The 25,787-nt window shown below is 39.7% G+C and overlaps 1 protein-coding gene across 1 annotated transcript; it reads right to left on the bottom strand.

The window, feature by feature from the left end:
• Nucleotides 1–3,789: 3,789 nt before the first annotated feature.
• LOC120528998 (tripartite motif-containing protein 29-like) lies at nucleotides 3,790–24,392 on the bottom strand. The gene is made up of 3 exons (XM_039753061.1): nucleotides 24,008–24,392; nucleotides 4,675–4,770; nucleotides 3,790–3,804 (listed from the first exon to the last, which is right to left on the bottom strand). Exons 1-3 carry the CDS (start codon nucleotides 24,239–24,241, stop codon nucleotides 3,790–3,792), a joined length of 345 nt encoding a protein of 114 aa, XP_039608995.1. The 5' UTR covers nucleotides 24,242–24,392.
• Between the last annotated feature and the right edge of the window lie 1,395 nt (nucleotides 24,393–25,787).

Below are 25,787 nucleotides of genomic sequence, written 5' to 3'. Positions count from 1 at the left end.
ATTTATGGAGCTGAAGTGCCTAGGAATTGTCAAGGGGCTTCTAACTTCATTTAATTGAATGAATGTTTTGCTTACTTTTCTTTCCCTTCTCTTTTCCATTGTAAACCTCAGAGTTGTGAGTCGTTTCTATGTTTGATGTGTGGAAATAAAAAAAAAGAGATTCTTAAATTTACTTTGATTGTTATTTCATTGCAGACTGAATGAAACCAAGATATATCCTATTTTGCCTGTTCAGTTCTATTTCATTTGTTAATAAACATCCATTCCTGAATTTCAGGCCCACAACACATTCCAAAGAAAGTTGGAATGGAGGCAAATTAGGGCCAGTAATGAGGTAAAAAAAATGAAATAATGATGTAATTTCAAACAGGAGACAGTAGTCATGATTTGGTACAAAAACAGTATCCACAAAACATTGAGCCTTTGAGGAGCAAAGATGGACAGAGGATTTCCAGTTTGTCAACACATGCATGACTTTCATTCACAAATACCACTTCAAACTTTACTTTGCAAAAACAGAAGCCTCGTGTTTACCATGTCCAGTAGTGACATCAACTTCTGAGGTCAAACGAATCAGGAGTCCAGCTCTTTTCTGGAAGAAATGGACACTGTGTTCTCAGGGCTATCCAGACTGTTGTCAGCAACGAATCAAAAAGCCTGCAGGGTCTGTCATGTTATGGGATTGTGTCAGTGCCCTTGCAAAGGTCTTTTATACTTCTGTGATGGCAGCATTAATGCAGAAAAGTACAATGAGAGTTTAGAGCAACATATTCTGCCATCAAGATAACATCTTTTCCAGGGATGTCCATGCATTTTTCAAGAAGGCCATACAAAACCACATTCTGCACACATGACATAGACATGGCTGTTGAAGAAGAGGTATGGGACTGTCCTGCCAGCAGTACTCATCTGTCCCCAGTAGAGAATGTGTGGAGAATTTAGAATTGAAAAGTATGACAGTGACGACCCCATACTGTGGCACACCTTGAGACTTGTATTTAGGAAGAATGTGACAAAATAACACCTGAAATGTTTCATTGCTTGGTATCCTTAGTGCCAAAACATGTTTAAAGTGTTGTGAGAAGGAATGGCGACATTACAAAGTGGTGAATACTTTACCGTCCAAACTTTTTTTGAAATATGTTGCCTGATGTGTTCCCTGAAATGTAGGAGTGGATGTATATTATGAAATGGAATGAAGTTGAGCAGATAAAACATGAAATATCTTGGGTTCATATTGTCTACAATAAAATAAAAGTCAAAGTGCATTTAAGAATCACGGTGTTTTCTTATTTTCATTTTCCATATTGCCTCAAATTTTTCTGATGTGAGGTTTCAAATTTGCCATTGCAATTATGGCTCATGTTTGTATGGTGACACTTGGAGGACGGTTACTATGCAGGTTTGTCAAAGTGGTACGTAAATGTAAGGTAAAAGGTGTGTGCTGTCCAGGATCATCAACCCCAAAGCTGGAGGTGCTCAGCTGTTTACAGGACTTTCCTCATCTGGACAGTGACTCTGATAACTCTGATGTTTTCGGCAGGGATGAAAAGCTCTAAAAGGTCACCTCCAAAACAGTCCCTAGAAAGATACAAGAAATGACAACATGGGGATTCAGTTATTATGGAATTTAAATGAAGCTTTGCTCCAGATACAGAGAGTCTTACATGATGTGTTGCCTTTTTGTTACAATGTAGAAAATCTCTTTAGCTGGGTGGATAGGCACTTGGCCTGAGCAGGAAATGATCCAGTTGTCATTCTTAATGGTGTCCAGTTCTCAGTGAGTAATTGAAATGGTTAGGATCAGACTGCCAGTTCTACAGGACCAATTTAAAGAGTTTGGTGCAAAGCTGAGGAGCAGAAGTGACAACGTGATCAGAAGTTCTGTCTGTGCTACACACCAGTCCAGGTAAGACTGAGGGGATATGAAGGCTTAATGCACATCTGAAATCTTGGTGTCGGACGACAGAGTCAGGATGGGTTGTATTTCAACTGGAGGAGCTATAAAGTAAGCTTGATATGTATCACAATCAAAGTAATGGAAGCAACAATAAAGAAGTGATTGTGTAGCACTGCCATATAAAGTAGTACACTGTAATGATAATATTGTAGTAAACCTGCTGTGTGCTTTGTATCGTCCATTCTCTGTTTCTTGTGGGCTGCTCTTCTCTGCCTGGGCTTACACACATTTAAATACCGGTGAGAGAGTTTTTTTCAGGACGGACCTCTGAGCCGGAAGGCAGTGATTGACAGCATCGCCCTTTTGTGGGTGGAATCCTGAAGTGTCCATCTGCAGCTGTTCCAGTCAGTAACCAATGACGGGTCTGACTGGCAAAACTTAAAAAGGGAGAAGGAAGTAATCTGGAGGAATGGCCGATCTATGTGACAGTTAGAGTTACAAAAGATGAACTCTGTGAACGCTAATAAAAAGGTCAAAATGACCTGTTGGCTGTCAGGATGGTCATAGTTAGTGAGGTAGCAACCTGCATGACTTTTTAAGATTGTCCTTAAGTTCTGACTAGCCAGTTTTCAGAGGGTCAGATCTGAAACTTTTTTTTTGGGTTGGTGCGATATCTTCTGTCATTCACAAAATTTGCCTTTCATCTTTCAACATTCTCCCCTCCTCATTAGCTAAAAGTGGTATTGAGTGTGTTTATGGGGATTTATGTATGTAGTGGGGTGGCATGGGAGCACAGTGGTAGCACTGCTGCCTCACAGTTATGAGACCCGGGTTTGCTTCCCGGGTCCTCCCTGTGTGTGAGTTTTCATGTTCTCCCGGTGTCTGCGTGGGTTTCCTCCGGGTGCTCCGGTTTCCTCCCACAGTCCAAAGACATGCAGGTTAAGTGCATTGGCGATCCTAAATTGTGCTTGGTGTGTGGGTGTGTGTGTACACCGTGCCTGGGTTTTGTTTCCTGTCTTGCGCCCTGTGTTGGCTGGGATCGGCTTCATCAGACCCCTGTGACACTGTCGTTAGGATATAGCGGGTTGGATAATGGATGTATGTAGTGGTGGGAAACTGATTGCGGGCAGATCAATGTAACATTATATAGTTAATGAATTTGGTGAAAAGAAAAGGTATGTGAATGTTCAGATAAAATATGCCTGTTTCTCCCCTTTAGATATAATGAAATTGTTGATATTTTATTTCTGTCTTTGCATGACCATGAGCTTTGGGAGGAGAAAAGCAGAACAACCAGGTCCATTACTACAAAAACAATTTAAGATTAATTTGACATTGTAGAAAATCTCACTTTGAGTTTAGGGGTGCTGTTATAATTTAACAAAACTTATCAAGAACAGGCGCACTAATGAACAGTCTGTTGTGAACTAGGAGTTCCAAAGCACGTAAATTCCTAAAGTTCCAAAAGCACTTCCAATAAAGTCTCCTGGGACACCATCAAAATTACAGGCTAAACACAACAAGGGCCTCATAGACTCTTTAGATAATTAAAGATTTGTTCTTCATAAAGTGGTATTTCAAACACTCAGATGCCATATGAAGCCAGACAAGGCACTCCAAAGAACACAACATTTCAAATCAGAATCTAAAGAGTGCAGTCGAGAAACAAAGCACAGGTTCATAAAATGCAGAAAATCACAAAAGCATAAGGCACAGGGAAAAGAACACGAGCTCCCCAAACTCAGAGTGCATTCACAATGAACCGCCAGGAACTGTGGGAGACCCTCTGGATTTATAAGGTGGAAGAGCACTTCTTGGCAGTGGTTGGCAGGTGGCCCCGCCTCTTGGGGAAGCACAGGTTTAGATGAGGGATTTCATTCATCGCTAATCTAACTGCGGGAATTCTATGAGGAAACAACAAAAGCAGATGAGAATAAAAGCGAAAAGCAACGAGGAGGTCAATCTGTGAGGACGGCTCTCCTTTACTTCTACTTCTTCAACTGTCATCTCATTATCTTAATTGGACTACACAGTGTTGAGTGACAGATTGTGAACCCCCAAACTTTCCTTCAGTGGTCTGGGCCTGCTGTGTTCAGTGCTGTAGAACACCACATGGTGCCAATCCATTTAATGTGAGTCTGTGCTAAATTAATTAGGCTGTAAAACATTAGCCTGTCGTCTCACAGGAATTTGTGTGAAGAGCTCTTCCTCTGCTGGATGAGAATTTCTCATAAATGAATCCTGGAATAACTGGACATGAGACAGCGTGCTACCTTAGAGAGTGTGACATTTAATCACAAGGTCAGACCCACATTAGCAATCACAATGAGCCAATTTGGGGTTTCTGCCAATTAACCAAACCTAAATGTGAGGATGTGGGGGAAGATCTAAAATAACTGGAGGAAACCCACAGAGGTACTGGAAGAGAGAGTAAACCCCACATAGCTAGTTAGCTCCACTATTATTAGAAATATTTACAGAAGCTAAAGACAACAAAATTCTACCTCAAACTTTTCACCAAACATTAATTAATATTTTTAAAAAGAAAATAAATATATTTATCACAGTGGGCATCATACACACCAATATCAATTCTGAATAATGTAATGTGAGGTAATGTAACGTGGCACTGCCTAACTTTTAGTTTTATTACTGGATGGCAAAGACCTGGAAATTGAAACAAATTGATGAATTTATACCAGCCTGGTCTGCAATTTAAATAAAATCTTTAAGATCTGCTGGCTCTTCTACTTTTAGTTTAGTTCTCCTCTCACCTTCATCTCATCCATCGCCCTCCTCGTCTCCTTCAGTGTCTTCTCTTTCTCCGCAAGTCTCCTCTTGATGACACTGAGTGACACCTTCAGCTGTTTCTGTTTGGACACACAAGAGGACGCGTGGTCAGATCAGAATTCATGTTCACCTTTTGATGTCTTCTTCTGTTTCTGCATCCTGATATTTGTACAACACATTTCTTTGTTTACATTCCATGATACTACGTACTTTTGTCACACTTTGACACAGTAGGTGACACACAGAGATTTGATTCAACAAATATGAATAACACAAAAGATTAAAAGAAACATTAAATATCACTAATTCAAAATGGAGTTTGAGATTATACAATAATGAAGTCATTTTGAAGACACACTGGTGTGTGAGTCAATTCTTGATGTTTAGAAGACATCACATCGACGACTGGGAAATCAGAAGTTCACACACAAAAAAACTGTGTAAGTGAAGAATATAATTAATTAATTTAAAAAAAATAACTAACAGTAAATCCAGAGCTGGAGGTCTTTGTTTCACACCAGACACCAGAACTATGAAGAGATCTGCTCAGTTTATACCTGAAATTCATAAATTGTCAAAAGTCCTCACAAATCAGCTCTCATTTTCTCTATCTGTGGCCCACTCATGGTGATCGACTAACAAGTGACTCAAACACTCTTACTGCAGTAAATGATCCGTCCACTTTACATGTTCTTAGCCTCTTAACGCGCACACGTGCCGGTCCTGGGACATAACAGCGTTTTGACGACGTTACAGTAATGTGTGCATGCCCATCTGTCATGCATCTCGACATACTACCCATCAAATGAAACTTCAAAGTCTTGTCTTTCCGATGATATAAACCATTTTGACACAAACAACCACAGCACTGACACTAAAGCCTTTTTTACAGAGAAGTACATACTTTTAAGAGTTGACTTTCCCTACCTTTGAAGACCCCCTGCAAGTCAAACATCAATATTTCCGAGCAGTATTGATCTCATTCTGTCCGTAAGGCTCCAGCGAATATAATCCAGTAAAACGATTAGGTCCAAAACACACGATATATCCTCAAAGGGACAAAAACTCCAGAAAACATTTCATAACTTGAGACCACCTACAAAATTTTTTTTCATTTATATTGCTCATATCAGACGTAATTTGTTTCTGTCGGCGATAACCCTGCTACCGCATGAAACACGGAAGTGTTAGCTTCTGATCGACACCTAAGTTGGCCAATTATGACGGGTCTGGGGTTGACTGGCACCTCGTATAGCCAACGAGTGTCACAGACAGCTTGAAGGATGACGTATAGCTCCAAACCCTGGTAGAATCTACCAGTTTGATTGGACACTGTGACTGACACTCAAAACTTACAGCCAATGAGCAGCCGAGCATTTTGATATGTAACTTGCCATACTAACTTGTAAACAAAGCGATCGGAGCTGCGTGAAGGTGGCATTTGTGCCAGTCTGCAGAGTTGGTGCGTGGTTGTTTATTGTGATTTCGCCAAGTTTTTCGCATTTTAAATATGAATAAAAGTAGAAGTTTAAACGTAAATAAACGCTCGATTAAATAATAGATGCATGTACGCGTTGCGAAAGTATTCAACCGGCCCAGGAGACGTCTAATGGCAGAGCGACATGTGACACGCCCTTGTGCTTTCTGCTTGCTAGTGATTGCTGCCATCAAGTGGCACATGGAAAAACGCTGAGCTGTGTTGTAACAGTTTGTAAAAGAAATGTATATAGTTTGTGTGCATTTTATAAAAAAAAAAGTAAAAATAAAAATATAAATATATTTTTGGCCCATAAGACTTGTATTGACTATTTTACATAGAAATGTGTATTTTTATTGTTTTATTATTTTTATAACTAATAGAGTGACACTGTGTGTAGATATAGATTCCTTTAGGTGTAAGCTTTCAGTAGAGCCCTCATTGATATCTGTGGGTTGAAGCATTCAAAAGTTATTACACTTTTAACATACGTTCCAAAATATGGATAATGGTCCCTCTAAAAAGTGCCTGTACATGCCCACATAAAAACTGGTGTCAAAATGTCATTTTTACAGGTATTCTTTTCAAATTTGAAATGTGAGTAGTCAACAAGTTATTCTGTTGGTACATAGTGTGTTTCTGTCCCCACCTACCTACTGCAGCTTTATTTTCCTTTATTTTCATAAAAATCTTAGGCGAGAACAAAAAATTCATTTTTTGTGATTTCTAATAATGCATAACTTTTGATCAGTCACACCTACAGTGATTCTGACTACTAAGGGTGAAACTAGAGAATGTTACCTTTACAAAGAGACCAAACATGTGTTTATACTCCAGATAGTTCAATAAGAGCAATGATTCTAATTTGGAGAGGTCGAATTACAAGCAATTTAGCAAAAATGACCCCGCTTGATAAGGGGCTTTAGTTAACAGGAACATTAGATTTAAAATTTAACGTTTAACTAGGGCAAAGTCAAAAGTCATTTGGAGGCTTATCACAGCAAACACTGGACACAAGGCAGGGACAACACCAGGACAGAGCATCAGTCCATCTCAAAGCAAACACACAGAAACACACAGGAGGTTAGGATTGCCGCACTCACCACATGACAAATCAATTTAGGATCCCAGATTAAGACATGAGTGCAGCCATGCAATGGGTGACACCTCAGCACCACACTAGTTTAGGTGGACTGGAACAGTGTGAGGTGTTTTATGGTGGCTGGAGTGCCAATTCTGCCACCAACCCCCAGGTTTTTCCCTGCAGCTTGGAGGGCCTACTTGCAGGGCTAGATACAGATCAACATCATACCCAGGATGGAGCAATTGCAGGTTAAGGGCCTTGTTCAGTGGCCCAACGGAGAAGAGTTACTTCTGGTGTTTGCTGGATTTGAGCCAGCAACCTTCCGATTACCAGTCAGAGCCACCACTCCACCCTATGACACACACACATAATAGTTCTAATTTAGCAATGCCAACTCATCTAACCTGCGTATCTTTGGATTGTTGGGGGAAACTGGAGCATCTGGAGGACACGAACACCAATCGAAATATATAACATATTAATAACATAAGGATGACTGAAGATGTAAATATACAAGTTTATATGAACAAAGAGCATTTGCAAATAACAAAACACTTACATCTACATTATCTTAGTTGGATCTGTTTCTTGTTCTTACAGAGAAAGGCACCTAACAGGTTTTGGTTTTACAGAAGGTTAGATGAATCAGGTCTGAGCTACAAGATCAAGTTTCTAAAGCCAGCACTGTGATGACACTCATTTACAGCTCCTCTGTGTGTGTGTGTGATGTTCTGAACTCATATACAGTAAGTCCACTTTAGTTTTCTTGCTGAATTTATGAAGAGACCCTCACAACAGCTAAGCCTTCTCCTTCACACAGTTATGGTGATGTCATCTCCCAGAATTCATCCACTGGCTTTATCTTAGCTACCGAGTCACAGTCAGAAGTTCTCACACTCCAAGCAGGTGAACTGCTGACTTGGTTTATGGTCACTCCAGGTGGAGGTGATGCTTTGTCCAGATTGTTGTATCCATGGAGAGCTTCCGCTGGCACACACGGAAGAACACATTCAGTTTGCTTTGTCTTTCTTCTGACAGATTCTTTTCTCTTTCTTTTCTCTTTTTTCTTCGTGGCTGTTGGCTGCACTGCAGTTTAAAGTCTTTGAGGTCTCACACTTACTGGTTTTCTTTTGCTGGTAAAAAATGTACACCTTCTTGGTCTTCTGTGCCCCATTGATTCCTTCCTTCAGCAGTTCTACAGAGAAGTCTTATGTGGGGTCTCTCTTTGCTGTGCACCTTGGTTTCCTTTACCAGGCTGGACTAAATGTGGCATTCACATCCAGTTCCATTACAGATGGTCTTCAGCTCTTACAGGTTGCCACTGTGTTACCCTTTGGAGTAGAAGAGATCATTCCAGTCTTTGTAAAGGAGACAATAACTTACTACTTACTTACTACAGGGCAGAAGATAATCCAGGGGCAGAGATCAGAGTTCTAGTGCTTGCAAAGGGTTATAAAGGAAGGAGTGGACTTGCTGCTGTAGGTGTCTTGGATGCACAGAAATCCAACATTTGTGATACTAATTGGTACAAAGTTTTATTCATCAAGTTTGCAAGGGGTTGAGTTTTGGATCCTTCAGTCACAAAGTGATAAAGAGTGACATACTGAGACATCGCTTAGAGTCATTTTCCTGTGGTTGATCAGACTGATCAGATGACACCTAAAACTGCATGTCAAGGAGAGTCCTGGTGAAGTGAACTGACATCTGAACTGAAGTTACGAGTCAATAAAAGAGGGACAGGCAGTGACAGCTTAAGAAAATTACTTTTGACCAAGTTGGTTTCTAAACACGTGCTCACCTGTAAACTGAGCTCTTTTAATATTACAGTGAGGAATCAGAAACATTTTTTGTCACTTACTGAGGCCTGCCAGAGCAAATATGACACTATTCCTTTATTTGAAGAAGCACCAAATGGTAGATAAAATCCGAACTTACAATACATCAGCGTTTTTCAACCTTTAAGTATTTGCGACCCGAGTTTTCATAACAGTTTTAATCGCGCCTGCCTAACATTTTTTTGAAAGGAGTCCACTCTTATCAATTTGTTCTTTTTTAATTAATGATATATCATAGATGCAGGCTTTATTAAACTTACTTAACTTTTATCAGCATTTATCTAACTCTATATTTATTTTTCTAGTATCAGAATGTAGTTTAAGTTAATTTGTTTTAGTTTCAATAGATGTATTTTTCATACTTTTGATTCTTGTTTTCTTTTTTCACATCTTTGCGCCCCCCTAGGGGGCCCTGCAATCCAGATTGAGAACCACTGCAATACATTGTGATTGTGTAGTAATGATGGGTGATTTTAAAATTGGCTCAAATGGTCAGACTGATGCCTCTGGCAAGTAATTGAACTCCCATGGCAAATAAAAGGTTGGCAAAAATGTACTTAAATTTTCCTCAGGATCAATAAAGTATCTATCTATCTATCTATCTATCTATCTATCTATCTATCTATCTATCTATCTATCTATCTATCTATCTATCTATCATTTACTCACCTGCCGGAGTTGGTTGAGCTTTGCCAAGTTGTGAAAGCAATAAGGTCAGGTGTAGGCAATAATAATAATAATAATAATAAAAATAATAATAATAATAATAATAATAATAATAATAATAAGTCTTTGCATTTCTATAGTGCTTTTCTCACTACTCAAAGCGCTCAGCAATTGCAGGTTAAGGGCCTTGCTCAAGGGCCCAACAGAGCAGAGTCCCTTTTTGGCATTTAACCTAAAACACATTTGCCAAGTGTGCCACATAGAATAATTTTCAGTGGCACGCTGAGTGAGTTGAAATACAGCAATTACGATCTCATAAAAATTAATTTTTAATTAAATAGAAGCATAAAATTCTTTTAAAGCTATTCCTGCTATTACATCCCTTTAAAATGAAAGTTGTTAGACATTAGAGGTCAGAATGTACAAATTGACTGAGTGAGTGTGGAGCACAATGACTGACCTTGACGGAGCTCTATTTCATCCTCTGTTTCTTCTCTCTCCAGACTGCCACCACCTCTACATTGCTCTCAGGTGTCACACACTCATGCCAGTACAGTTTGGGCACCGTAATACAAAAGTCGATGTTATTGCTAAGTGCCCTTAAAATAACTCAAAAACTGCAAAAACTCAATATCCACTCATTTCAAGACTTTTGAACAAACAAATATGAATTCATACAAAAAAGGATTGTGCTGTTTGTGCGTTATGTTGTGAAACTGTGCTGTGCCGTACGTCAAGTGTATCAAACCAAACATCAGTCCATGTTTAAAAACTCTGAGGAGATATGTATATATATATATATATATATATATATATATATATATATATATATATATATATATATATATATATATATTAAGTGCAAAATTCTTTTCTTTTTTTTTTTTCCTCTTTTAAAGACTATATTGGTAACAGATATCTCTATCTTTTAACCTTAAAGCGCCACTGCATGGGGGCTTGATGTGCTTTGGACGTGCTCTGTCTCTGGGTATGTCAGAGGACTGGGACTGCATGAAGTGGGTTTTAGCCTCACCTGGGGAGGCAAAAGGGAGGGTGGGGGGTTAAGGGGGGAAGAGAAAGAGAGCAGGCTTGATCTATATCTAATCTATCATCTCAATCTTTATAATTATAACTATCAACGTAATAATAAGCTGCATGGCAACAACTCTTGGGGGAATAGGAAATTAAGACCTAAACTATTTCACTTCCAGTTAAGACTATAATATGACACCAAAAACTCAGAATCAGTGTCTCCATGATGGGACAGTTAACTTCGTAAGCTGGAATGTTAAAGGCCTGAATCACGAATTAAAGAGAAAGAAAGTACTTTCTCACCTAACAGGTCTAAATGCTAAAATAGTATTTTTACAGGAAACCCACTTACTAAGTAAGGATCAGTTCCGGCTGCAAAAGACTGGACTGGCCAAATGTTCCATTCTAGTTTTACAAAGAAAACTAGAGGGGTGGGAATTCTCATACATAGAACAGTACCATTTGTAGCATCAGATGTAGTATTGGATCCTGAAGGGAGATATGTGATGGTCATGGGAGACTTATCTAACTGTAAAATGATTTTGATAAATGTTTATGCACCTAATGTTGATGATAAGGAATTTATACAAAATTTATTTGCATCCATTCCCAATCTGAACACTCATAAACTTATAATGGCTGGGGACTTTAATTGTGTTCTAAATCCACTTTTAGATAAGACTTCCTCCACAGGGGAACGCAACTAACACCGCAAAGATAATTACAAAGTTTATAACTGATCACAACTTATCAGATCCCTGGAGGTTTTAAACCCAAATTCAAGAACATATTCTTTCTACTCACCAGTACATCATTGCTACTCAAGGATTGATTACTTCTTTATAGATAATAACTTCTTGCCTAAGATTAAATCTTGTAAATACGATGCTATTGTTATTTCAGACCATGCTCCGATGATCTTGGAGCTGAAATTACTAAGCCCCATACACTCACCCGCAGATGGCGTCTCAATCCGCTTCTATTAGCTGACGAGAATTGTACTGAATTTATATCCAAACAAATTGAATTCTTTCTAGAGACAAATACATCCCCTGAGATCTCTGCAGGAATACTCTGGGAAACTCTTAAGGCCTTCTTAAGAGGACAGATTATCTCATATCTTTCCCACAGAAATAAATCCGAGCGAAGAAAGTAGCAGAGATAAAAAGCGAAATTACTAAAATAGATGAAGAACATGCCAGACTACCAAGCGAGACTCTACATAAGAGGAGGCAGGCTCTACATTCAGAATTAAACCTCTTGACAACTAAAGAAACCGAACAACTAATTTACAAATCCAGACATCATTATTATGAACATGGAGAGAAAGCTAATAAGCTTTTAGCAACAAATTCACAAGCAAGATGTGCAACGCAATCTCGTAATTACTAACACTAACGGAGATAAAATCATCGAACACAAAAATATAATGTACACTTTTAGAGACTACTATAAATCCCTATATACTACTGAGTTTAAAGAAGACAATATACAATCTAATGCATTTCTGGATAAATTACAGATACCACAAATTGACGCTATTAGTGTGGAGGAGCTCGATAAACCTCTGTCATTATCAGAATTACTGGATGCTATAAAGTCACTCCAAGGTGGAAAAGCAGCAGGCCCTGACGGCTACCCTGCAGAGTTTTACAAGAAATTCTCCGCTCAGCTAGCTCCCTCCTATTAGCAACATTTACAGAAGCCAGAGATAACCAATCTCTTCCACAAACCTTTCGCCAAGCACTAATCACTGTCTTTCCAAAACAAAATAAGGACTTATTACAATGTGCATCATACAGACCAATTTCACTTCTGAATAACGACGTTAAAATACTCTCTAAAATCATAGCTAGAAGGATGGAGAAAGTGCTCCCTCAGTAATATCACAAGACCAAACTGGATTTATTAGGGGCCGACACTTATCTTCAAATCTTCGACGCCTGTTTAATGTAATATACTCACCAACTAAATCAAACACCCCAGAAATATTATTATCATTGGATGCAGAAAAGCATTCGACATGATTGAATGGAAATACCTTTTACTATTTTGGAGAAGTTTGGGTTTGGCCCAACATTTGTGCATGGATTAAATTACTGTATACTAACCCAGAAGCTTCAGTTTGCATCAATAACATTTGCTCAGACTACTTTAAACTAGAACGTGGCACAAGACAAGGATGCCCTTTGTCACCACTGCTGTTTGCAATTGCCATTGAACCACTGGCAATACATTGTCGAAATACTGATCAGATAAAGGGGATTAGCAGAGAAGGACTGGAACAGAAAATCTCATTATATGCAGATGACATGGTACTGTATATATCGGACCCAGAAAATTCTGTGCCTGCAGTCTTAGCAGCACTCACAGAATTTCAAAAGCTCTCTGGTCTCAGAATTAATCTGAATAAAAGTGTACTCTTTCCGGTGAATTCGCAAGCATATAATATTAGATTAGACACCCTTCCTTTTATCATTGCAGAACAGTTTAAATACCTCGGGGTAAACATCACAAGTAAACATAAAGCTCTTTATCAACAAAATTTCGTCGTCTGCATGGAAAAAATTAAACAAGACTTGCATAGATGGTCAACCCTTCATCTCACACTAGCTGGAAGAATTAACACTGTTAAGATGAATATTCTTCCTAAGCTCCTTTTTTATTTCAAAACATACCAATATACATTAATAAATCGTTCTTTAAGCAATTAGATTCAACAATAACCTCATTTATTTGGAATTCTAAACATCCACGCATCAAAAGAGCGACCCTACAAAGACAAAAGGCAGAAGGCGGCATGGCTCTACCTAACTTCCAGTTTTATTACTGGGGCAAATATACAGTCGATAAGAACCTGGACACAAATAGAAGAACATACACAGGCATGGACCGCAATAGAAGTAAAATCCTGCAGTACTTCTTTGTATTCCTTGCTTTGTGCTCCAATAAACACACGTTATCGGCAATACACTAATAACCCAATTGTGCTCCACTCACTTAGAATCTGGAACCAATGTAGAAAGCATTTTAAGATGGAGAAGCTTCTTTCTGTGGCACCCCTGCAAAAGAACCACCTCTTTCAACCCTCACAAACACCCCAGAAATATTATTATCATTGAATGCAGAAAAAGCATTCAACATGATTGAATGGAAATACCTTTTTACTATTTTGGAGAAGTTTGGGTTTGGCCCGAACATTTGTGCATGGATTAAATTACTGTATACTAACCCAGAAGCTTCAGTTTGCATCAATAACATTTGCTCAGACTACTTTAAACTAGAACGTGGCACAAGACAAGGATGCCCTTTGTCACCACTGCTGTTTGCAATTGCCATTGAACCACTGGCAATACATTGTCGAAATACCGATCAGATAAAGGGGATTAGCAGAGAAGGACTGGAACAGAAAATCTCATTATATGCAGATGACATGGTACTGTATATATCGGACCCAGAAAATTCTGTGCCTGCAGTCTTAGCAGCACTCACAGAATTTCAAAAGCTCTCTGGTCTCAGAATTAATCTGAATAAAAGTGTACTCTTTCCGGTGAATTCGCAAGCATATAATATTAGATTAGACACCCTTCCTTTTATCATTGCAGAACAGTTTAAATACCTCGGGGTAAACATCTCAAGTAAACATAAAGCTCTTTATCAACCAAATTTCGTCGTCTGCATGGAAAAAATTAAGCAAGACTTGCATAGATGGTCAACCCTTCATCTCACACTAGCTGGAAGAATTAACACTGTTAAGATGAATATTCTTCCTAAGCTCCTTTTTTTATTTCAAAACATACCAATATACATTAATAAATCGTTCTTTAAGCAATTAGATTCAACAATAACCTCATTTATTTGGAATTCTAAACATCCACGCATCAAAAGAGCGACCCTACAAAGACAAAAGGTAGAAGGCGGCATGGCTCTACCTAACTTCCAGTTTTATTACTGGGCGGCAAATATACAGTCAATAAGAACCTGGACACAAATAGAAGAACATACACAGGCATGGACCCAATAGAAGTAAAATCCTGCAGTACTTCTTTGTATTCCTTGCTTTGTGCACCAATAAACACACGTTATCGGCAATACACTAATAACCCAATTGTGCTCCACTCACTTAGAATCTGGAACCAATGTAGAAAGCATTTTAAGACGGAGAAGCTTCTTTCTGTGGCACCCCTGCAAAAGAACCACCTCTTTCAACCTTCACAAACATATGCAGTTTTTAATATCTGGAAAAAATTTGGAATTAACTTGCTTAGAGATCTTTATATAGACAACGTCTTTGCATCCTATGAACAATTACATTCCAAATTTAACATTCCAGCTACAAATTTCTTTCACTATCTTCAAATCAGGAACTTTGTTAAACAGAACCTTCCAGATTTTCCTCATCTTGCACCCTCATCCACGCTGGAAAAATTATTGCTCAATTTTAAGGAGTTAGACTCCATCTCTACAATATATAAAATCCTTTTACAATCTCTTCCTTTCAAAGATCCAAGAGGACACTGGGAAAATGATCTCTCAATTAATATATCAGAAAAGGAGTGGAAAGTAGCAATGCAGAGAATTCACTCGAGCTCCATATGTGCAAAGCATACAATTATACAACTTAAAATTATATATCGAGCACATCTGTCTCGACTAAAACTCTCCAAAATGTTTCCAGGACATGATCCAACCTGTGAACGCTGCAAATTAGCTCCAGCCTCACTAGGTCACATGTTCTGGGCCTGCTCCAAATTAACATTATTCTGGACAAAAATTTTTAATTACCTCTCAGACAGTCTTGGACTCACAATCCCTCCTAACCCATTAACAGCTGTGTTTGGGGTTCTTCCAGAGGGTCTTAAAGTGGAGAAAGACAAACAAATTGTGATTGCATTCACTACACTTTTGGCACGCAGACTTATTCTGATAAACTGGAAGAACCCAAACTCTCCTCTTTAAGTCAGTGGGAAACTGATGTGTTATATTATTTAAAATTGGAAAAAATCAAATACTCAGTTAGAGGATCTGTGCAGACTTTTTCAAAACATGGCAGGATCTAATCAGTAATATTTTGAAATGATTTTATAAAGCACAGAGAATTTGTTGATTTAGGTATTTTTAAAAGCCTTAAATTTTACACCGTTTGGCTTGCTCTCTCTCTCAAGGGTGGAGATCGATCTGTTCTTAGTATAATTCTTTTTTTTTTTTTTTTTGTAAAAACGTGATTGCTATGTATTGATTGTAATAAAATTAATAAATAAAAAAAACTCTGAGGAGAAAAGTGAAGCCATAAAAAGGGCTGTTTGTGGCTACAAAACACAAACTAGTACTTTTAGCCAAGTAACTGAAACCAAAAATAAAGCTACCAAAAGAAGTTACAAGATTGCTCAGAGTGTGGCTTTGAAGGCCCAACCTTTCATAGATGGAGAATTTGCCAAGGAAACTGTTTTTTGAGCAGTGCTGAAACTTTGTTTAGCAATTAACCAAATTAAGAAACATTGCTCTCTCGAATTTGAGAAATACCTGCTTGTGCAAGATCAATCGAGGGACACATAACTGATATGGCTTAAATTACAGTGAAACAGACAACCGGGATACAACAAGCTGTATTTAGTGTCGCTTTTGACGAAACAGTCGATGTGAATGACGTGGCATACCTAGTGATAGTTGTGCGATATTGTGACAATGACCATATTTATGAAGCACTGTGCTGCTTGGTACCTCTTGGTGGTACAGCCAAAGGAGAGTACATCATAACTGCATTTGGTTGGAAAGAATAAAGGATTTGTTAAACTTCTTCAGGATCATATTGGACATCAAGTATTAAGCTTCCATTGTGTTATACACCAGGGGCCTCATGTATAAATAGTGCATGCACACAAAAATGTTGCGTAAGCCTGTTTCCACACTCACATCGCGATGTATAAAACCTAAACTTGCCGTAAAGCCATGCACATTTTCACGCTAGCTAAATGTTTGGTGTATGCAAGTTCTCAGCTCGTTTTTGCAAACTGGCGGCACCCACTGTCAAAGCAGTGCTACTGTTCCTGTGTGGTTTCTCTTTCATTTTTAGATCCACATCCCTGATACGGCTTTATAGATATGCTGAAATTAACTGCATATTGTTTATTAGTTTAAGGCATCTGATTGTAATTAACCTGTAACAATATATTGGTCCACGGAATGGCCAAACTATTTCAAATACCATAGCTGCTTTAGCATTGTTACTCTCACTGCACCACTCAGAGTATTTATATCACTGTATCTGAGTGTGGAATCACAGCACTACAGCAGCTGATCAGAAAGAGAATTATCAGAACACAGCATCAAACACACTCTGCCGCAGCCATGCGCACAGTCTACTTGAACTTCTCTCATATGGAAAACACTTCAGAGCCTTTCCTATACGTACCTCGCGGTTCAGAAACAGTTTTATCCTAATAACTCTAAACGGGTTAGTACATTTGAAAGAGACAGTACTACTGCAATAAATTATTTCATTGAGGGTCGCACACGGTGCAGCAAGATCTTGCAGGAGGCAGGAACAATCTCTGGATGGGGCTCCAGCTTGTTGCTACCCCTGTGCCACTTTGTTCCCATGTTTAATAACAAGCTTTAACTCCTATCATCATGAAAATGATACAAAGTATACATGTAAGTATACTGTAATATCATGAATATAATGGATTCTGTGTCCTGTCGGAGGAAGAGAAAGCCTGTAAGAAGCACATAGTGATTCACACACATAAAGCACATAGAAGAACAAATACAAAACAAAACATTTAACATGCTACTTTAGTTATGATGGGATTTGAGAAACTACTAAATTAAATGATTTAAAAATGAAATTTATGATGTTCTATTTTAATTACAAAATAAACTATGTGATTAAAGTGGAAATTTCAAGATTAAAGTTGACATTTTGTGTTTTTTTCCCCACTGTGTCCCTATTTTATTTTATTTTATTTTCTCTGTACCCTAATAAGCTTTCATATGACACTCAGACGGTGGGCTACGACTCGCCTTTTAACGGTGACTTTGAGATCTGACAACTTCTTTCTTATTTCGGGAACAGTGCGACTTTGTGAACTTGAGCTTCTGAGTTCCTCCAAAACTCTCTATCACTCGGTCAACTTCCTTTAGTCATTTATACCATTGTTTAAACCAACAAATAGTTCATTTTCCTTTGCCTCCAATTGGTATTCACTGAAATTCTTCTTTTTTCTCCCATGCTTTTGCCATTAACTTTTCGCAGAATGCTGAGCTTAAGGGCTATATATATTGATTTTTATATTCAAAGAGGCATAATTCTGGGAGGAATTGGGGTGGGGCAGCAGGCGTGTGCACGGGCATTACTTTTTATGATGACTGAGATTTATGGAGTGGAAGAACGTGAAAGTTGGTGAACACACAGATTTATGCCTCTGGATGTTTTTGTGTGTACGAACATTTCCGCTTTTTTGTGGTGTGTAGTATGTAGTGTGAATTCTACGCACAGCATTATGCATGAGGCCCCAGGAGAATTTGTGTGTGAAAAGATTGTCACTGTGCTTGAATTTTTTAATGGAAACTGTTATCAAGATAGTTAGCATCATACTCTTAATTGACCCACAGGCAAGTCAAGTCTCTTCTATCAGAAATGGAGAACGCAATATGGACCTCCCGCTGTACAGAAATGTTCATTGGCTTAGTCGAGGTAATTTTTCAGAACAGATTTGATTCAACTATAGAAGCAATCAAGGTGTTTCTTAATGAAAAAGAACAACATTTCCCAGAACTGAATGACGACTAGCTGTGTAAGCTGATGTTTCTGGCTGACATAACTAAACACCTGAACAAATTAAATTTGAGTTTTCAAGGTCAGGGGCAAACAGTACGTGAATGTTTTGAGCACTGGAAAAGATTGCATCAGAATCATTGCCATGATATTACCACCGACATCTACAAATACTTTCCAAACATACAAGTCAAGTCAAGTCAAGTTGGGGAGCATGCACTGGTACAGTGTGTTGCCACACCCACTACACGGCGAAACAACTCGGGATCCCGGTTGGCAACCCCATCCAGTCCCACCCTCCGAAAATGACCCTCTATCTGCCGCAGCCAGGTGTTACATGGGCGACCCCTTGGCCTGGTCCAGCCACTTGGGTCAACAACAATGAAGATCTTACGAGCTGGATCACCCTCAGGGGAACGCGCCACATGGCCATAGTACCGTAACTGACGCTCCCTCACAATTCAGGTAATGTGCCTCATTCGGGACTCCATGAGCAACACAAAGTCAAACCAACGGTACCCAAGGATTTTCCGAAGAGAGTACCAGAGGAATCCAATCTTCATCTCAGGTCACTGGATAGTGTCCATGTCTCACAACTGTATAGCAAGACAGGAAGCACCAGGACTCTAAGGACTTGGACCTTCGTCCTCTTACAGAGATATCGGGAGCGCCACACACCCCTTTCCAGCGAACTTATGACCCCCCATGCTCTCCCAATCCATCTACTGACTTCACAGAAAGAGTCACCAGAGACATGAATGTCACTGCCAAGGTAAGTAAACCTCTCAACAAGGTCAACACTCTCTCCGCAAACAGACACACTGGTGATGGCCGTGCCCAAGAGGTCATTAAAGGCCTGGATCTTGGTTTTTATCCAGGGCACTCACAAGCCAAGACACTCAGACTCCTCACTCAGTCTCTCAAGCTCCCCGGTCAGAGCCTCCATTGACTCCACGAAGATCATAGCATCGTCAGCAAAGTCAAGATCCGTGAATCTTTCTTCACCAAAAGATGCCCCATAGCCGCTTGACCCCACGACCTTGCCCAACACCCAGTCCATACAAGCATTGAACAGAGTAGGAGCAAGAACATACCCCTGATGAACCCCAGAATCAACTGGGAAAAACACAGAGGTTCTGCCTCCACTCTGCACAGCACTCACAGTATCAGTATACATGTCAGCCATGTTATCCAGCAACCGCAAGAGGATCCCACGAACCCTCAGGATGTCCCACAGAGCAGCTCAATCAACTGAGTCAAATGTTTTGTGAAAATCGACAAAGGCTGCAAAAAACTCTGACGATATTCGCGTTTGCACTCTATGAGAACCCTTAGTCCCAGGATGCTTTCGATGGTAGACTTCTTAGGCGTAAAACCAGACTGTTCTGGTCACTGGTAGGTGAGCAAGTGATCACGGATCCTATTGAGGATGACCCTAGCAAGGACCTTACCCAGCACCGAGAGCAGAATTATCCCCCTGTAGTAGGGCCGCCTCAAATTGGGATCTGAGTGCTGCCGTGCAGCGGGTGATGCCTCAGCACCACACCAGTTCCAATCCCAAACAGACCTGACCTTATTGGCTCAATGGTTTTGACTCTTCCGGGGATGGGGTTCCCGAGGGCTTTCCCCCATCACCTTCATGATGCAAGCAGCCTTCCTATGGGCAGCTACAGCAGAGCTACTCCCCCGGATAGCAAAAGGGAGTCCCTTCTGTAGTCTCTGAGCTTTGTGAAGTTTTTTTACGGTGGCTGGAGTGCCGATCCTTCCACCAACCCCCATGATTTCCTTGCAAGTTGGAGGACCGCTTGCAGGGCCGGATGCAGTTTAATGTCATACCCAGGACATACAGCCTCATTCAAATCAATTTACTGTCAACAGAGATGAGCTTCAGAAATACGTCAAACTGCTCAAAGGAGAGCTTGCTAAACAAGGTCAAGACTTCTAAATTCACAGGCCCATATTTTCTTACCTTATCAAGCCTGACACAGTCATGGCCAAAATTATCGGCACCCCAGGAATTTTCCCAGATAATGCACCATTTCTCACAGAAAATTGTTGCAATCCCAAATGTTTTGGTATACACAGGTTTATTTCCTTTATGTGCATTGGAACAACACAAAAAACAGAGAAAAAAAGACAAATCTGACATCATGTCACACAGAACTCCAAAAATGGGCAGGACAAAATTATTGGCCCCTTTTCAAAATTGTGGGTAAATCATTTTATTTTAAGCATATGATGCTCGTTTGAACTCACCTGTGGCAAGAACTAGGTGCTGGCAATACAACAATCACATCTGAAGCCAGTTAAAATGGAGAAAAGTTGACTGAACCTCTCTGTTGTGTGTCTGAGTGTGCCGCACTAGGCATGGAGTACAGAAAGAAGAGCAGAGAATTGTCTGAGGACTTGAGAACAAAAATTGTGGAAAAATATCAACAATCTTAAGGCTACAAGTCCATCTCCAGAGATCTTCATGTTCCTTTGTCCACTGTGCCCAACCTAATCAAGAAGTTCACAACACATGGCACTGTAGCTAATCTCCCTGGACGTGGACGGAAGAGAAAAACTGATAAAAGATTGCAATGAAGGATAGTCCGAATGGTGTATAAACAGCCCCAATCAACTTCAAAACATATTCAAGCTCTTCTGCAGACTCAGGGTGCAACAGTGTCAGCTCAAACTATCCGTTGACATCTGAACAAAATGAAACGCTATGGCAGGAGAGCCAGGAGGACCCCACTGTTTCTTTTTCCGGTTTCTTTGTGGTGGCAGCCTGCGGCACCACCACCTACTCAAAGCATCATGATGCGCCAACATTGATGGACTGAAAGCCAGAAGTCTACGTGACCATCATCATCAGGTCCTTCCATGAAAACCCTAAATACAAAGAGGACTGTTTGATTTATGTTAGGTAGATTGCCCAGAGGGGACTGGGCGGTCTCTTGGTCTGGAACCCCTACAGATTTTATTTTTTTCTCCAGCCTTTGGAGTCTTTTTTTTTTTTTCTGTCCACCCTGGCCATCGGACCTTACTCTTATTCTATGTTAATTAATGTTGACTTGTGTTTATCTTTTATTGTGTCTTCTATTTCTCTATTCATTTTGTAAAGCACTTTGAGCTACATTTTTTTTGTATGAATATGTGCTATATAAATAAATGTTGATTGATTGATTGACTGCTGACACAGAAACATAAAAAAGCCAGACTGGAGTTTGCCAAAATGTACTTGAAGAAGCCAAAATCCTTCTGGGTGAACATCTTGTGGACAGATGAGACCAAGGTAGAGCTTTTTGGTAAAGCTCATCATTCTACTGCTTACAGAAAACGGAATGAGGCCTACGAAGAAAAGAACAACACAGCACCTACAGTCAAACATGGTGGAGGTTCGAAGATGTTTTGGGAATGTTTTGCTGCCTCTTGTACTGGATGCCTTGACTGTTTGCAAGGCATCATGAAATCTGAAGACTACCAAAAGATATTGGTGCGCAATGTAGGGCCCAGTGTCAAAAAGCTGGGTCTGCGTCAGAGGTCATGGGTGTTCCAGCAGGACATTGACCCCAAACATACCTCTAAAAGCACCCAGAAATGGTTGAAGACAAAGCGCTGGAGAGTTCTGAAATGGCCAGCAATGAGTCCGGATCTAAATCTGATTGAACACTTATGGAGAGATCTCAAAATTGCTGTTAGGAGAAGACGTCCTTCAAATCTGAGACACCTTGAGCAGTTTGCAAAAGAAGAGTAGTCGGAAATTCCAGTTGAGAGGTGTAACAAGCTTGGTGATGGTTATAGGAAGCGCATGATTTCAGTTATTTTTTCCAAAGGGCGTGCAACCAAATATTAAGTTGAGGGTGCCAATAATTTTGTCCGGCCCGGTTTTTGAGTTTTATGTGACATGATGTCAGATTTGGCTTTTTTTCTCTGTTTTTTGTTTTGTTCCAATGCACATAAAGGAAATAAACATGTGGATACCAAAACATTTGGAATTGCAACGATTTTCTGGGAGAAATTGTGCATTTTCTGGGAAAATGCCAGGGGTGGCGATAATTTCGGCCATGACTGTAACTGATGTAAAATTCCAAAAAACTAAAATTTTTCAAAAGCATACCTTTTGCATTTCTTCCTGTTTATATTAAAATACCGAATAGTTAATAATGAATAGCCTAGTTATGTTATGTACTGGAAACATGGTAATATAAGATCAAGTTAATGTGCTTCAGTGGTTGTTGTATATAAAAATATGATGGACTTAGGATGGCACGCTGAGTGACTTTCCAACATTACTTCAGCACAACACTACTAATATGTCACCGGCCCCCCTGGTTTTTTTCATAATCATACATGAAATGAAATTATCACTCAGGGGTGTGACATAAAAAATGTCCTTACTGTCCTATAAATACATTTATCTCCAATCACTAATGAAATGTATGATTACTTATTTAATTAAAACAAGGACATTGAAACAGAAGTACTATTTTGACATTTTTGAGCTGAATTTGTTGTAAGAATCTTGGACTTAATTATGGAGTACAATATAAAATGACATGTGACAATAATGTGTCTCTTGAAAAGCCCCAAGATCAGCTCAAATGCAAATCACATTCTTTAAAAATGGACAAACAAGACAAAGGAAGACAACCAGCTAAACCCACCGTGTATGTGGCAGCACTACAGAGTGTCTCTATTCTTGTGTCAAAGCCTTGTATTTAATTACGTTTATAATGACATTGCAGGGTGACTTACTACACTTACACCAGCCAACTGTAACAACACTTTGCTAAGATCACCTCATTAGTATCAGAAGGTTTGATATTTCTAAGAGTAGCCCACGTGACACTCGCACCCCTGTCAGTGGCCAGTTCGGTCTGCAGGCTGTAGTTGGCCCACCACTGCCTTAGATGTTAAAAAGAAAATCTGATCAGAGCACAAAGAAACTCCACTGTGTTTAATGAGAGCACTCAGGTCTTCATGGACAATACTGGGGTTCTCATCCTGGACTGTTTCATGCCTTACATCATCTCACCAGGACAGGCTCCAGGAACCTAGTCTCTGAACTTGAAAAATCAGTTTATAAAATCGATGGACAGATATCTCTGTAAGACTACCAGACGGTCACGTCACACACAGCAGGTGCTCACCGCTCTCAGCTCCTTTGAAGGTTTTCTTCATTTTCTTGGTTACACAAGTCGTATTATCGCAGGATTTGTGAGACTAAACTAAGTCTGTTCAGTAGGCCGGTCTACTCTCACACCCCTATGATTAACAAACACACACACACACACACAGATGCTAATCACACAGAAACCAGGCAGACCACAAACTCTCTGTGATGCCGTCATACAAGTGGATTCCTCAGATCAACACTTTAAGCTACAAAAAAGCTGCCAGAAATTTCTTAATCCAAAGTTATTCAAATACATTCCATTAAACACTAAACTCCACTCACCTCTTTATTTTCTCTTTCTGTCTCCAGCTCGACTATTTCATGATCTTTATGTCCAGTCACCACACACATCATGCAGATGCACGTCTCATCAGTTTTACAGAATATTTCCAGACTTTTCTGATGTTTCTCACAAAGTTTCTCCTTCAGATTTCTATCAGGATCAACCAGCTTGTGTCCCTTCCAGGCATCTCCTTCATTGTGAGGCTTCAGGTGAATCTGACAGTAGGACGCCATGCAGGTAAGACAGGACTTCACTGCTCTGAACTTCTTCCCAATACAGAAGTCACACTCCACGTCTCCTGGGCCAGCATAATTCTTGGGTGGAGGAGGAGGAGGAGGACTGAGTGCCCTCTTCTTAAATTTCTTGATGACTTCATTCAGCACAGTGTTTCTGTTCAGCTCAGGCCTTGTGGTGAAGGTGTGTCTGCACTGAGGACAGCTGCACTCTTGGCTCTGATCCCAGCAGTCCGTGAGGCACTTCAGACAGAAATTATGTCCACAGAGGATGGTGACGGGGTCAGTCAGGGTGTCCAGACACACCGAGCAGGTGAACTCGTCCTGTGATACAAACAGCTGGGCTTCAGCCATCGTCAGTCTGAGCAGAGGCAGGCAGAGAGAATCAGTCAGACAAACAAGGAAGTGACTTGTGAAGAAACCAAAGTGAAAGTTTGTCTGAGCTCAGTGAGGAGGAGGAGGAGATTCAGGAGAAAGCTGAGAGCTCACAGAGAGAACATCTGAGGAGACACTGAGGGTGAACAGCTAATGTGAGACAGGAGCTCAGAGAGTGAAGACCACAAAGTGACAAAAGAGATGACCTGTCACAGGGGGTCTGCTAAAGATTAATTCACGTCAGTATTTCTTATTTATTTATTACACACTGCAGTTCACTTTAGACAGTCTCAGAGCTCAGTGCACATTTACAAATGAAATAAAATTAAAATAAAACAACACATCAGTCAGTAGAAACAAATTTGCATGTTGCCATGCTGGTTCTCTTTATGCTGTTCTCCGTGCTATCCCTCGTATTCCAGAAAATGCTAATTTGACGGCCGCTGTTTCTATGACTCTACCAGCTAAGGTAGCATTGACTAATGCACACTCTATCGCAAACAAGTCATTCATTTTGAATGACTTTTTTACTAGTAATAAATTGGATTTCATTTTCCTGACAGAGACTTGGCAGCGTGATTCTGATTTTACTAATCTGATAGAATTGTGCCCGAGGACTGCTCTTTCATTAGCACACTGGCTGTGGAGGTGGGATCGCCATGGTTTTTAAGAAGTTATTTTTATGTCATTCTGTTCCTACCATTTCATATAAGACTTTTGAACTTCAAAGTTGGGCGTGTAACCCCAATATATTGTATTTTAATTTATCGTCCACCTGGTGTGATTAGTCCTTTTCTTACTGATTTTCAAGATTTTGTATCCACCATTATTAAGCTGGATAGAATAATAATGCTTGGTGACTTTAATATCCATGTAGATGATATTTTATGTAGTATGGCTTCTGAATTTCTGTGTATCACTGACTCTTTTAATTTTATTCAACATGTTGTTGGCCCTACTTATAGTGGGGGGCATACATTGGATTTGTTTTTTTTCTTATTGAGTTGGCTTGAATGATGTTATAATTTCTAATGTAACCTTTAGTGATCATAAGTGTGTTTTATTTGACTTGTCTTCAGATTTAGAGCTGTCACCCTGTGTTAACTCTAGGCGTACTCTTTTTATCAATGAGTCAGTGATCAATCGGTTTGTTGATTTATTTGTGACGTCT

This window comes from Polypterus senegalus, chromosome 4 (assembly GCF_016835505.1).
Source record: "Polypterus senegalus isolate Bchr_013 chromosome 4, ASM1683550v1, whole genome shotgun sequence".
Lineage (NCBI taxonomy): Eukaryota > Metazoa > Chordata > Cladistia > Polypteriformes > Polypteridae > Polypterus > Polypterus senegalus.
Note: the sequence above shows the minus strand (reverse complement) of the source record. Positions and strands in the feature narration are given on the sequence as shown.

Bases quoted from the DNA above. Each gene is read 5' to 3' on its own strand.
- LOC120528998 (XM_039753061.1), bottom strand. From the start codon at position 24,241: ATGGCGTCCTACTGTCAGATTCACCTGAAGCCTCACAATGAAGGAGAT. The intron at 4,771-24,007 runs GTGAGTGGAGTT...GTGTCCAAACAG, and splicing joins CAGAAAGAGAAAATAAAGAG to AAACAGCTGAAGGTGTCACT.